The sequence below is a fragment of the Amphimedon queenslandica genome, unplaced genomic scaffold (assembly GCF_000090795.2).
Source record: "Amphimedon queenslandica unplaced genomic scaffold, v1.1 AMPQUscaffold_13399, whole genome shotgun sequence".
Lineage (NCBI taxonomy): Eukaryota > Metazoa > Porifera > Demospongiae > Haplosclerida > Niphatidae > Amphimedon > Amphimedon queenslandica.
The window spans coordinates 101759-117163 of NW_003546365.1; the positions used below are offsets into that span (position 1 = coordinate 101759).

The 15405-nt window shown below is 34.1% G+C and overlaps 2 protein-coding genes across 4 annotated transcripts; both read left to right on the forward strand.

Moving 5' to 3' along the window:
* The first annotated feature begins 37 nt into the window (after positions 1–37).
* On the forward strand, positions 38–10360 carry LOC100633809 (uncharacterized). Of its 3 annotated transcripts, none has more exons than XM_019996761.1 (14): positions 38–209; positions 823–1116; positions 1817–1980; positions 2059–2188; positions 2317–2613; positions 2697–2984; positions 8294–8566; positions 8659–8925; positions 8994–9275; positions 9426–9550; positions 9599–9797; positions 9857–9892; positions 9948–10053; positions 10115–10360. In XM_019996761.1, the coding sequence occupies exons 1-14, from the start codon at positions 131–133 to the stop codon at positions 10200–10202; spliced, it is 2628 nt and encodes an 875-aa protein (XP_019852320.1). In that variant the 5' UTR covers positions 38–130; the 3' UTR covers positions 10203–10360. The 3 variants fall into 3 exon arrangements, with proteins under 3 accessions (XP_019852320.1, XP_003386787.2, XP_019852319.1); XM_003386739.2 differs by lacking the exons at positions 8294–8566; positions 8659–8925; positions 8994–9275; ... (3 more) ...; positions 9948–10053; positions 10115–10360 and adding exons at positions 3422–3697; positions 3756–4037; positions 4185–4454; ... (3 more) ...; positions 5420–5525; positions 5595–5897 and having other exon boundaries at positions 49–209; XM_019996760.1 differs by lacking the exons at positions 38–209; positions 823–1116; positions 1817–1980; ... (1 more) ...; positions 2317–2613; positions 2697–2984 and adding exons at positions 5667–6087; positions 6173–6478; positions 6689–6849; ... (1 more) ...; positions 7130–7432; positions 7562–7849.
* Positions 10361–12263: 1903 nt separating this feature from the next.
* Positions 12264–13949, forward strand: LOC109582159 (uncharacterized). Its single transcript, XM_019996791.1, has 8 exons — positions 12264–12365; positions 12413–12537; positions 12587–12767; positions 12824–12835; positions 12900–13008; positions 13055–13478; positions 13556–13671; positions 13729–13949. The coding sequence occupies exons 1-6, from the start codon at positions 12299–12301 to the stop codon at positions 13110–13112; spliced, it is 552 nt and encodes a 183-aa protein (XP_019852350.1). The 5' UTR covers positions 12264–12298; the 3' UTR covers positions 13113–13478; positions 13556–13671; positions 13729–13949.
* Positions 13950–15405: the final 1456 nt, after the last annotated feature.

Here is a 15405-nt window from a genome sequence, read left to right on the forward strand (position 1 = left end):
AAGAGCACATGGTTTATGGTTATTGTCTGTATAAATTGATAGGGACAAGAAATATTTACCCATTTCCCGACAGCACGCTTCGATTCTTTCCAGCAGAATCCAGCTCACCAATTGGCGCCCTTTTTCTCAAATGGAGCGAGTTTTATCTCTCCTGTTGGTGCTGGCCTGGTTTGGTTCTGCTACTGCCGAAGGAAATGCTTCAAATTCGAGTAATAAGTTCAATCTTATCTCCCACTCAAATTAATTAAAAATAATTGTGTAATTATGAATTTGGCTAGCAGGGTTTATTTTTTGGCATTTATACCTTTAGTAGCAAGCACGTATATATTTTTATTGCCAAATTACTTGCTGTATATTTCTGTGGGTTAATGTAATTTGCCAATGTGCCCACTGCCTAGCAAGAGAAGATTGCTACTTGCATGTATTACAGTACAAGCAGCTATGTATAATTATTGTGATTGCTTGTTGCATCATATAGTCTATATAGATTGTACTATACTATGTGAATTATATTATTTCTAGAAATAACTTGTTATTTTAATTTAATCTATAGGTAGCATGTGCTTAGCATGTGATAGTCTTGTCGTATTATACTACAATAGTGAATTGTCTAGACAAGCCATATGGCAGTATTTGTTAATGTCGTGTTAATCCTGTGTTAATGTAGTGTTTATGTGTCATTTATTATTGCGTTATCTCTGTGTTAATGCGGTGTTTGTGCACCCATGTCATCCCTGTGTTTATACCGTGTCATATGCCCATTAATATGTGTGTCAATGTTATGTTAATTTCGCGTTAACTCTGCTCATTATAACGCATTAGGTGATGCTGTTAACATCACGTTGGTAACATCTGTCGATGGTGTCTTTGAATCCACCACATTCAGTTTCTCTTGCGTCTCAAACGTTTCCTTATCCAAGATTAATCTCATGATTGATGGGACTCCCAATGGAACTAAATTCAACCGATTGACGACGGATAATAAATCGGATAAAGAGATTGACTATTCCTTCAAGTCAACCGTAGAGGCTGATAATGGAACAACGTTCAGTTGTGTTGGTGTGGCTCCTGATAATAAAACATACAATTCGTTGACTTTTACACTACAGATATATTGTAAGTAATGGAGTTACATGTAACTGTTATGTGTTCATAATGCTGTGTAGTTTTTGGTTGTGGGAGGGTTACCCACAAAGCATGCTAAGTGACCAGCACTACAGTATACTATACATGGCTTCAACTTTGCCTTTAAAAATTTATAAAACTCCATATTTTATCAGAATCCGCTTAAAATTTTGGAACAACTATAAAAATTTACTGACAAGAACCTGAGCACTGTAATCATGCTAAATGCAGTGAGATTAACTGATTATGGGTGTGGTGGTTATACATGTACATATAGGTGTATATTATTTTTTTGTTTTGATTATAACTTGTTTCATTTTATTGTTTTCATGTTTGTTTGAGCAGATGAAGCTATGCAAATATTGAGTGTGTGAACTAAAAGCTGTGTGTGTGTGTGTGTGTGTGTGTGTGTGTGTGTGTGTGTGTGTGTGTGTGGTGTGTGTGTGTGTGTGTGTGTGTGTGTGTGTGTGTGTGTGTGTGTGTGTGTGTGTGTGTGTGTGTGTGTGTGTGTGTGTGTGTGTGTGTGTGTGTGTGTGTGTGTGTGTGTGTGTGTGTGTGTGTGGTGTGTGTGTGTGTGTGTGTGTGTGTGTGTGTGTGTGTGTGTGTGTGTTTCTTTTTAGCCAGCCATAATGCAAATTGAAATCAAAAAATGTAATAAAAGTTGTGTTTTTTTACTTCCCCTCTCTCTCAGATCCTCCTAGGTTGACTCAGGGTAATAATATAACCATTTTCACTGAATTAAGTGACTTGGAGGACACACAAGAACTGAATGTCACTGTCTTGAAGGCTAATCCTCCTGTTAATAGATTTATCATCTACTACGTCACCAGCAATAGTTCTGGCATTACCACCAAGGTAAAGTGGACAGTCTTGTGAATTAAACCCTTATCCTCCTCCATTTATTAAAACCTTATCCTCTTTCATATTGTTTAGATTGATAAGTCTAATACCAGTGGTGTAGTGACGTTTGATGAACCTATGGCTGAGAACAGGGGCAACTTCACCTTCTCTGTTTCTAATGGCTACGGGAACACTTCCTTAACTTATAATACGTTCTTTGGAGGTAAATTGATTATTATTATTTATTATTATTAGTATTATTATATTTTATTATTTATTAATGAAAATGAATAAAATATGTTAAATTTTATTGTTATTATTATTATTGTTGTTGTTGTTGTTGTTATTCAGGAGCTGCTGACATGTTAAATATAACCTGTACCCCAACCTATTCTAGTGATGATGCTACTATAGTGTGTTATGCTAATGATTACAGTGATGCTCCTGCTACTGGTGTCACAGTATCATCACCTGGTTTGAATGAGCCTCAGTATTATTCATTTGAACGCATTCCAGCTCGTGATTTTCAAATACAAGTTGTGTCTAGGGATCTCACAGAAATAGCACCTGGTAATTATACCGTTAGCATGACTGCCTTGAATCTCATTAAGAATCAGTCCGTATTTGAAAAGACTTATTACGTACCAGGTAATACTTATATTTCTCTCTCTCTCTCCCTTTCTCTTCCTCAATTATTATTTATTAACACTGTGTCCTCTCTCTCTCTCCAGGCCTCAAGATTGATGTATACATTGAATCAGAGTCTAATGAAACAGCCGAGGGAGATGTATTCTCATTCACCTGTCGTGCTCCAGTGATGGAATACCCCGTTAGCTTCACTATACTCTTCAATGATGAGTATACCCCTGATAATGATAAGAGACTAGTATATGGATCACTCATTAATGGAACACAAGTTGTCAATCTTACGGATCCAACCTACCTTGATAATGGGCTCAGTTTAAAGTGCTGTGCTAATGGAACCTTTAAGTCTCCTCCATTGAGATTGGATGTCCTGTGTAAGATTGTGAATAAGATATGTGTACATGTATGTATGTATCTTTTAAAAAATCAGGTCCATTTTAAAGCTGAGTTTACACAACAATGCAAAAATGCAAATGATATGCTATTTTTGTTTCTATAGAGTCCTGTCATGGTTTTATTGTTTATGTGGAAACAGAAATCAATACAACAAGCACAAAACGATTGCATAGCTTTTGTTGCTGTGTAAATGTAGCCTAAACTATATGTACATGTACATTATGTGTACTAACGTTTAGCAATGAATTTTTAGAATCCTAAATCAAAGTGATGCATGGATTAATATTGTCATTAGTAATTATTAAATAGAATTATAAAAATCCTATAAATAGTAGAGCCATCAGAAAAGACTAAAATTGCTGGACATAAGTTGTACAAGTACATAAAGCTCACTTCGTTTTATTTTATTTTTTAGATGCTCCTAAATACTTTGGTGTCCTACAGTCCATACTAGTCAATGGCTCTACTGGTATAATATCACTAAACATGACCTCCAATCCTTTACCTGATGCTACTGGTGTCACATGGTATCACAATAACAAGACGATTACTGGCGATAAGAGATTGACCCTAAATGCCAGCAGTATTCTATTCAGTACAGTGACTGGTAGTGATATTGGGACTTACAGAGTTGAAGCTCACAATAAAGTAGGCAGTGGCACCTCTGAGGACGTGGTCCCTACTCTGTACTGTAAGTTTGATTTGTGTACGCATGGGTGGGTAATAATCTGTTCTCTCTCTCTCTCCAGCTGCTCCATATTTCACTCCTTCCAATAATTCAAATATACCGCATTTAGTGGAAGGAGAAGATTTCTATGTCACGTTGAACGTCACGTCCAATCCACCAGTTAACAAGTCTACCTGGACCGTTAATGGAAAAGTCGTCAATTCCACGACTGGTCGTATTGTTGCTGGTCTGTTGAATATTAATATAACTGATCTTAGGTACACTGATGACAAGAGCATTGTACAGCTGAATGTGTCTAATGAATATGGGGAAACAACGTTTTCTTTTAATCTAAATGTTTCATGTAAGTTATAATTAAACCTTAATAAACACTATTTGCTGAATTTACCTCAATAAGTCATTTTAGTACTTTGATGTATTGGGGATTATCACTCCTTCAAGATTATTAATTCCTCCTCCTCCTCTCTCTCTCTCTCTCTCTCTTTTACAGATTCTCCCAGAGTAACATTCCCTAGTGAGACTCTATTCACCTATCTTAATGCTGACACTACACTAAAAGCTGTTGTGCTAGCTAACCCACCTGTATCATCCTCTATATGGTATCATAAAGGAGTGGTCTTAGAAACTAACGAAGATGTTACTGTAAAGCCAGATAGTCTCTCATTTAAGTCAATAAGCTTATTTTATAATGGCAGCTACACTTTGGATGCTTATAATTCTATTGGCAATTTGTCAGTGAAGACTGACATTGGCATCTATTGTAAGTTTATTATTTATTTAATTAGTATTTGACCTGTAATGGCAACAAAAACTACATGAACTTATTTATTTGTTTGTTTATTTACATTTATCTACAGTTGGTCCTATACTAAATGCAACTATTGAAGATGTCTCTAAAAACGTCACTAATACCTCTCAATGGGTTGAATTTAAAGATGGCAGTACTTTCACTCTCTCTTGTATTGTCAGCAGTTCTTTTCCTGCAGTCAAGAAATTCCTCATCCAGCTGCCTTGTCACAAAAACGAGTCTGACTGCAACGAGGTCGTCAAAACTGACAATAAAACCTACATTAATGTAACCATCACCGGTGCTTCCAGCAAGAAGAACAGCAAGAACTATACTTGCACTGGGAGGACTGGCCATACCTCTGGGAATGTGACCTTTCAGACTTTTGTTGGAGGTTTGAACTATTTCTTCTCTCGGTATTTTTAAGTATACTTGTTTTATTTAGGACCTCCTGATAAAACTAAAGTGAAAATTGATCACCATTTTGTCAAAACTAATGTTACATTCACCATGACTGTTACTGATAGCAGTGACGCGCCTCCAAGGACAATAACATACACTGATCCTTCGGTAAAAATTGAAGAATATAATTTTAACTTATTGTCTATATTGTATCACTATAATAGTCTAGCAAGAATGAGTCTTTCACTATTGACAAACCGCTAATTAATGGTGCCTCTTTTGTAAAAAATAATTTTACCACTATCTCAATCAGCAAGCTTCAGAAAGACTATAAAAAAGGAGTCATTTCTTTTAAAGTCTATTCTTCTAATAATATTGGTGGACCAATTCCTGTTAAGGCAGAGCCGTATACTTACATTGCATCTTCACCTTTACCAACATCAACGCCAACATCATCATCACCACCTACTAAAAAATCTAAAAGTAATTTAGCAACAATGATATTTTAAATTATTAGCTTCCTTTTATCAATTAAGCCACTTCTATTGTGGTTGGAGTTGTTGTTCCAGTTGTTGTCATTGCCATCATCATCGCCGTCATTGTTGGGGCTTATTATTACATTAAGAAAAAGAGGCGAAATAGGTAAAATAATAATAAATAATAATGATGATGATGATGGATTTTCACATTTCATTTTTGTATCATTTCTAGTGGTTTCTCTCCATTGAGATCAATACCAGATGATGCTGTTCCTGGTACATATGGCACTACAAACAGCTAAAGAACTCAAACTACTATTATCATTATTCAATGTGTAACTGATATTTTGGTTTCCCCTGTCTATTATTAGTAATCTATGTAATCCCCCCCCCTCTCTCTCTCTTCCCTTGTTTCAATGCTGAGTATGATTTGATAAATAGGTGTTATTTTTTCTTTTGATAATATTGTGCTTTATATTGCATGTGTTGGTAATCCTGATGCAATTGTGAACTAATTAAAATCATTTATTTTTCATTTTTGGAGAAAATTGTATGAATATCATTAAATTTTAGGGTGGGGCTCGTGACCTTGCGCAATTTATTAACGCCCACATATTCGTGAACTAGCTACTCTCTTTTTTTTGGTTTCAAGATGGGTCGTTATTATTATTATTATATTGCTGTTCTCCTTTTTGTAGCCTTTAGTAATGGAAATGATCAAATAGGTCAGTTGGATGGTGAAATTTTAGTGTTATTTTCATTTTCTTTCTCCCGCCCTCCCTCTCTCATTTTCGCCCCCTCTTTCTGCAGATGCTTCAAGTAACGTTACTTTAGAGTTGATTCCTTCTGCTCAGTCAGTGATTGAAGGAAATGATTTCATGTTTAGCTGCAATTCAACTGAAATGCTAAATATATCAATATTGATTAATGGCTTGAACTCTTCGAATACATCTGATCACATCATCATTCACAATGGATCAGATATGGATGATTTCTATGTCGTTAATGTTACACTAACAAACACAACTTATGCTGATAATGGAACTGTGCTCACTTGCGTTGGTGTCACCAATGAGAATCAATACAATTCAACTGATTTTACACTGCAGGTCTATTGTAAGTTCAAAACTTAAGACTGATGCAACTGATGCAGTTTTATAAAACAGCTATAAAGCTCTTGATTATTTTATGCAGCATCAATACAAATTTGCATAAAATTAATGGGCACTTACTTTTAAACATTGTATTAATGTACATAGTGTGTGTATGTATTTCCTTGTTCCTTTTTGCCCTGGTTAATTAGTTTCTGTTTTTTTTCTTCTTTAGATCCACCAAGGCTCAGCAGTGGAGACAACATGACTGGATTGCATGAGTCTGAAACTGGTGTTCCAATTCTATTAACTACCTCAGTCCTGATGGCCAATCCTCCTATTGATAGCTTCAACATCACTTATGATGCAACTAATACTACAGGAATCAATGCCACTGTATGAAAGTATTGTCTACTTTGTCAATTTTTATTCTTTTTCTGTCTTTTATAGACTACTGGTACAGATGGCATGGTTAGCATTATGTCACCAGTTCCCAGTAACCATGGTAACTACACCTTCAATGCTACTAACTCAGTAGGCAGTACCACATATACCTATAGGACCTTCATTGGAGGTCAGTGGAACACAATTAATAAACCAGCTCAGCTAATGAATAACAATTATTATTAATGAATAACAGTTAATGAATCATGTTATGCTAATATTCCAATTGTAGGTGCTGCTGATAAATTAAACATTACATGCAGCCAGCTCAAGGTGGATGACAGGGCTATCATTAGCTGTACAGCCACTGATTTAAGTGATGCACCTGCTCTTGGTGTTCATATATCAGTCTCTGGTCTGGTCGATGAGTATTATCTGCCATTTCCTGAAACAGATGTGCCTGCAGTTGGATTAGCGCTAATCCCTGTTAATATCTCCTTGTATGAGGTGTCTGCTGCTGAGTATAACCTCTACATAGAATCAGTCAATATGATTGATAATATATCAGTATTCACAGAGGCCTACTACATACCAGGTATGCATGTATATGCTTGAAAAATGTGCTTTATAATTTTGATTAATAATGTATTAATTTGTATTTCTACAAAATTTGTATTTTACAAAAATAATTGCAACTTTTTGTGATATCTCTTTCTTTTTGTAGGTTACTTTGTTGGTTCTTTCATTAATGCTAGTAATACCACAATTTTGGAAGGTGATAATTTTTTCTTCAATTGCAGTACACCTCCAGAACTTCGTGACTATACAACCAATTTCACTGTACTAGTAAATGATGTATCTCCTGATGATAGACTTGTTGCTGATGGTCCTTTTACCAATGGAACTCAATCCTTTGTATTTAAAGACACTTCTTACCTTGATAATGGAGCTGTTTTTGTATGTGTTGCCAATAAAACAATTCAATCAAATAGTCTTAACATTTCGATCCTTTGTAAGTTACTGAAAGAAACATGTATTGTAACTTTAGTAGCACAGACTTCCAAGATGGCATATTTTCTAGCCCATGGTTTAAAAAAAAAAATGGCTCCAAAATCACCCCAAATTTTTATTACATTTTCTGATAGATATTGATGTCCTTATGCTGTGTAGCAAGTTTGAGCCAATTCCGACTTTAAATTTTCAAGTTATGGCCATTTTTTTAAAAATGCCAAAATTCTGAAAAATACCCAAGGCTATAGCCCATGGTTTTTTCCAAAAAATGGCTCTGAAATCACCCCAAATTTTTATTACATTTTCTGATACATATTGATGTACTTATGCTGTGTTGAAAGTTTGAGCTGATTCCGACTTCAAATTTTTGAGTTATGGCCATTTAAAGAATGTGCTTAAAGAGAGCTATCATTGATTATACATTATCATACTTTATTTCCACCAGATGCTCCTAAATATTTCAATGTACTGGAGACTGAGCCTTTAGTCAGTGGTGCTCCTGGTATGCTAAGTGTCAACATGACCTCCAATCCACCTCCTTCCCTTGTCATGTGGACACTAAATGGAGTCCTCCTCTTGAACGGCAGTGACCGCATCACTTACAATGCATCACAGATAGTCTTCACCAGTGTCGCTGTTAATAATACTGGTAATTATACCGTCATTGCTGAGAATGACATTGGTAATACAAGCTTTTCATTCACTGCTGAAGTCTATTGTAAGTATATAATCCTAACAATGGAGAGAAAGAAAGAATGACTAAGAAGATTTATTATTCATAATAATTATTATTTGTTTCTCTTCTTTCAGATGCACCAATCATAAAAGTCGATGACCAATTGTTTGGATATTACAATACGTCATTTGTACTATCAATTGAAGTAAAAGCTTACCCTGCCAACTACACTACAGTGTGGTACAAGGATGATGAAGAATTGATATCTGGCAATGGCACCACTGTTACTGATAACAATATAACCTTTGCTTCACTCACACCAAGTGATAATGCAACTTATACTGTTCATGTTAACAACAGTGTCGGTGAATCAATGGAGGCCATTAATCTTGGAGTATATTGTAAGGAAATTAATTATTCACTTCTTTACTCTTTTTAATATTTGCCTTTTATTTTATTTTTATTTTAGTTGGTCCAATTTTTGCTCAGTTAACAAACGACACAGTTTGGATGGAGCATGCAACCGATTCAGATTTCTCTTATATCTGTGAGGTCATGTCGTCATTCCCAGCTGTAACTGAACTTAACTTCACTTTGACCGACTCTGAAAATTCAGACGTCATTAAAAATGAAACTAAATCAATTGAGTTGAGGGTAACAAAAGCGTCTCAAAAGAACAGACAGAATTACACCTGTTTGGGAGAAACAGGCTACACTAGTGGATACACAACCTTCCAAACATTTGTTGGAGGTAGTTATAGAATTACAACAGTTTAAATAAGAACAAAGCAGCTTATTCTAATTTTAGTAAAAACACTGCATGAGGTTGTGTTAACTTATTATGAAAATGAATGAATAACAGCTAGATTTATAATTGTATTATTGTTTTTATTGTGTATAGGGGCTCCTGATGGTGTAACTGTTAATGTAAGTATCAGCAAGGAAAACAACAAACTCAATTTCTTCATAACAATATCTGACAACAGCGATGCTCCTGCAAGAAGTGTTATCTACACAAATCCAATTGTAAGATTATAATTATGATAGTTTTTGTTTTTATTTATTGTTATGCAGACGAATAAAAATGGAACTATTGAGATCCCTTACCCCCTGTTTGATGGGATGAGTTATGCTCCAGCCGACGAGTTTTTGAGTTTTGATGAAAGTGAATTAACAGGAGGACAGGACTACTTATTAGTTTATGCTAATAATAGTCTAGGGGAATACTTTGTAAAAAATATATCAATAATAACAATACCAACTACCACACCTGGTAAGAAATGCAAATAATAATTTATTTATCTCTTTGAAACTATTACTTGCTTTTTAAAGGTCCATCTCCTACCAAATCTGTCAAAAAATCAAAAGGTTAGTAAATACATTTATAGTTGGTTTATTTTACTATCAATATGTTAATATTTAGGAGCTGCTATTGCTGCTGGTATATTAGTACCAGTCTGTGTCATTGCTGTTGTAGTTGGTGTTGCAGTTGTAGTTTACTTTTATATGAAGAACAAGAGAAACTCTTAGTAAGTGATTATTATTGTTATTATTATTATTAATGATTTATTTTTATGCACACACAAACAGTGGGTTTTCTGCTCTTCAAAGTATGTCCAATGACAATGAGAGAGATGTTACAGTCACTACCTATGGGACTGGAAAAATTAATAACTAACATTATTAGCTATTAGTTATTAGCTGTTAAATTGTTGATTGCGCTGTCTTTATTCTACTGCTGTGTATTGAATATTACTTACATATTATAGACCTGATGGTCTAGCTATCCCTTTGTTATTCTGACATTATAGCATATAAATAATAGTATAAATGAAACAGAAATTCATTTTAACATAATATATAAATTTAAGCCTGCTACCAGTCCTGAATGTATGTACACACAAGAGAAAGGCAGCTTTAGTTTGGGTGGATAACATTTTCATTTCTTATATAGAAGCTGCAATATTTATAGCAATACTTGTTCTTCTATTGTTTTCATATGCTGCATCACTGTATACTGGTATGCATGTGTGGGTGTTAGTTCCAATGCATGTTGTCAAGAGTGATATTGTGTATTGATAGTTCGGGATTATTTGTATGATCATGAAACTAAAACTCTTTTTTGTCATAAAAACTTTTGTTCTTATATTGCAATACGCAAGAAATCAAATGGCTCCAGCAGTAGTTACTAGTATTCTTGTTTTGCTTGCCCTTTTCATTGCAGTATCTGGTAAGTGAAGGTTATATGGATCTACATGTGAATATGCCCATAGTCATGATTATAAAGAATAATCCTAGCAGCAGTGTTTCTTTTAATTTACAGGTCGACTAGCTGTGTGTCTCCATGGTCCAGAGCCCTGTTCTTTTGATCCTGATAATGATACCATGACAGCTTCATTTTGTGGGGTATTATATACTGGTAATAGAACAATCAACCTGCATATATACTTTACAAATCCTCTGGTAGTGAATACTGTTATTTGTTACTATTGTTTTCCATATTTCTTTAATTCTTTAGACATTAAAGAATGAAATTCTTTATCATAAAGAGGATATTTATTTTAATATTACCACATATTACAATTATAGTTTTTTTATAGCTAAACGTGATGAATTGATGTCAGCTCGTATTAAAAATATACCAGTATATGTACAAACAAAATATGGCCCAGAAAAAAATGATGATGTACATTTTTGTTTGCCAAGTAAGGTCAACTTAATGTGGACTTAATGAGTTTAAATCATTATTTTTGTAGTAACTCCTTCAGTCAGTAAGTTAATACCATTAATATTTGCTGCATAATGGCTGCATTTCTCATAAAGCTAGTGCTGTAGGTCTTGCAGAAGTACTTATTCCTCTCATTATTGTCATATGCTGCATCACTTTATGCATTGCTATTGGAATATGTGCATACAAAAAGATCAAGAAAAACAAGTAAAATAATAATGCATTACTATCATAGTTTATAGTGAACTCAGTATAAAAAGATCCTCTCCACTTATTGCTACTGCTGGTGGCAGTGGATATGGTGGTACCAAATGATACTTCTCAACATTTGCTGACATTTTTTGTGTGTTTGAAAATTCAGTTGCATAGCACTCAAGTTTCAAATTATTTTTAGATTAAAATTTTTTGCTGCAAAAAGCCAAATGTTACGTGGGTGTTAGCTTGGCCTTGGGTGTGTTAACAAAGAGTGTTGAACAGTTGAAGAGAGTGTTAGAGCAATATGCTAATTTTTGAGTGTTGAACAGCTCAATTTGACAACAGAACAGCCTAAATCTATCTTAGATCTTAATCATCAATACTAACTATTACCAGACATGCTAAAATATAAATCTATAATATAAATTTATTAAACAATAAAGCGAGAGAAAAAAAGAGATTTTGGGCCCCATGCAATGACAAAAGTAATGACAAATCCATCTACTTTTGGTGGGCAAAACTATGTCTAGTCATCAGACAAACCAAAGAGTTAATTTCTAAAAAATACCATGTACCAAGAGTACATAATAGCCCATGCTTTTTTATGTACATACATGCCTATTCATTTGTTACATTTTGGCATTAATTAAAATGCATTGCTGGCTCGTTTTCTTGTGTTGTTGAATGTTATGGCACAGTAGGTGGATTGTCAATTTAAATCTATTCCCAAGTGTGTACTGTATTCTTATCTATTAAAAAAAGCAGCCAGCAGTCGCCATATAGAATCAAAATAAACATCACCTAACCTCAACTGTGTGTATGCTGTCTGTGCACTCATTCAAAAGAATCTCATGGCTCAGGCTGTAGTTGCTAGTGTTCTTGTCCTGTTAGCTTTATTCACTGCAGGAACTAGATCTGGTAAGTTATGAGCTGTAACTATAACTATCTTTATAACACTTTTGCAGATGAGCCTACTGATAGTAATACTGTATGTTCTTATGGCATATTCAATAATAAGATGTCGGTTTCGATTTCCATTGCAACTCTAGATCTAGTTCCAATTGGGGAAATATACTTTACAAATCCTTTGGTAGGCAAAATTGATATACTTATTATACTGTTTTGCACTTCTTTAATAGACACTGAAGAATGAAACTATTCATTTTATAAAAAATGATATTGGTACCTATTACAATAACAGTTTCTTCATGGCTAAACGTGGTCCATTGATGTCAGCCCACATGAAGTACATACCTGTATATCAACAATATTCTTCTATTGATGCTGTGTTACTAACAACTGTGGATTTCTGCCTATCAGGTAAGAGACTCATATCTACTAGAGATTATATATAATCTCATTTTCATTGTTGATAGGAATATCAGCTGGTAAGTGAGAAGGGTCTAAACTTATTATTGTAAGATTGGAGCTCATATTATATTTCTTATATAGAGGCTATAATAGCTATAGTAATACTTATTCCTCTCTTCATTATTATATGCTACGTTTGCTGCATTGCTGCATGCATTCTATATGCTTGTAAAAAGAAAAGGAAAAACAAGTAAACAACTATTATATATTTATGATCATTATTCTTATCATAATAGATCCTCTCCACTCATCACTACTGCTGGTATTGACAATGAGTATGGTGGTACCAAGTGATGCCTCTAAACTTTTGCTGTCTTTGTAGTGGCCCTAAATTAATTCCAGCTGTTATAGTTACTATTATTGCATCATATTGTCATTAAAAATTGCATTGCTGACTTTGTGTTTGGTTATCAATAGTTGTTTGTGCTGTTGGATATTGCAATTATAGTTTAATCCATTACCATAAGTGTGTTGTGTTTTTTTAACAATTTAGAAAAACTGTTGCTAAATGAATCAACCAGCTCAGATTAAGCTCAGAGTAGTATATAAAACTGATTTCTGTTGCACATTATCTAGATATTTAGACACAAGAAATTTTAATGGCTCCAGCATCAGTAATATTTACTCTTGTCCTGACAGTTCTCTTCATGACAGTATCTGGTAAGATATATATCATGTAACATTCTGTTGGTTGCTGTGTTTATTAGCCTATATACCTATTATTTATTCTTTTGCAGGTCAAATACTTGATCAAAAGGCTGAGTGTTCTTATGGTAACAATACCATGTCAGTTTCAATTTCCATCAAAAGTAAAATCCCAATTGAGCTGCAACTATACTTCACAAATCCTCTGGTACAAACATTGCTATCATTACAATACCTTGCATGTGCATATTGCTTTGTTCTTTAGACATTGAGAAATGAAACCATTCATTATATAAAGAATGAGTCATCACTTTATACAACATATACCAATAACAGTTTCTTCATGGCTAAACGTGGTCCATTGATGTCAGCCCATATGAAGTACATACCTGTATATCAACAGACAGCTGATGGAACTGATTTACTAACAATGGTAGATTTTTGTCTGTTATATACTGAGGCTGTTTCTGCATATGATATATTATCAGTCAGTAGGTTATATTTAAGTTCATACCACTCTATATATTGCCTTTTTTATAGGGGCTATAGTGGGTATAATATTTGGTGCTGCCTTTGTTCTTTCACTCTGCCTTGCTGGTCTTAAACTATTAGTTTATTTCTGTTGTGACAAGTAAAATTTAGATAACAATAATACTAATCTTTTACTCATTTTATATACAGCTGTGTTGCCGTAGCCTCCCGTAGTCAGGCCACACGAGTGACTACAACTGCTGCTGGTACTGGCAATAATACTACTACTACTACTACTAATAATAATAATGCTGGTACTAAAGTGGTTTGATACCTCTCAACTTTTGCTGATTTTATAATTTTGTGTGAAATGTTTTTAAAGAATTTTAAAGCTGCAGAATGGGCGTTGGCTCAAATAATTGCGTGGGTGTTGAGATCAGAGGTCACAGGAAATTAAAAATAAAAATTAGGGCACGAAGATTAGTCAGGCTCCGCCTGACTACACGAAGATGGCTGTTTCTGTTGTTGTTCTCTCAATTGTAGTCCTTTTCACTGGAGTATCTGGTAAGTTTCGGCATGCAACAAACACATATATGCTAATTGACAGTAATTGTACTAATCGTGATCACTTGGGCCACGCCTGTGAATAGGGAATATTCAATAACAACTATTGATCTGTTATTATAATAATATCAGGGGCTTTGGCAACACTTTCTGGGTAAACATTTTTCTTTAAAATTTATTGCCTTTAGCTACCTACCCCTATTTCAGTACACCTTTAATTGTTAGAGTTGCTATCATTTTTAATTACATGTTTAACTTACTTTTACAGGTCAATTTATCTTTGATTACAATTCTGATTGTTCATATTTTCATAACGATACCATGTCAGCTTCAATTTATATTCTTACTTCAACTCCAATCGAGAAATTATACTTCACGAATCCTCTGGTAGATGATACTGTTATTTTGTTACATTGTTTTGTATTTTTTTTTATTCTTTAGACGTTGAAGAATGAAACCATTCAATATGATAAGAAAGAATCTTCAACTTATACAACATATACCAATAACAGTTTCTTCATGGCTAAACGTGGCCCATTAAAGTCAGCCCATATGAAGTACATACCTGTATATCAACAGACAGCTGATGGAACTGATTTAGTAACAACTGTGGATTTTTGTTTGACAAGTAAGACCAGTTAAAATTAATTTTTAAATGTTATTTTTTTCTAATAGGTTTATTATACAGTAAGTTGATATAGTCTATTATTTTGTTGCATTATAGAGCTGTGTATTTTATAGAAACTGCATTAGCTATAGTAATACTTGTTCCTCTCTTTATTGCTATATGCTGCATTACTGCATGCATTCTTATTGGAGTATGTATATGCAAAATGATGAAGAGAAACAAGTTAGTCTAGTCTATTGATGAATTATAATTATACTCAGAAATAGGTATTCTCGACTC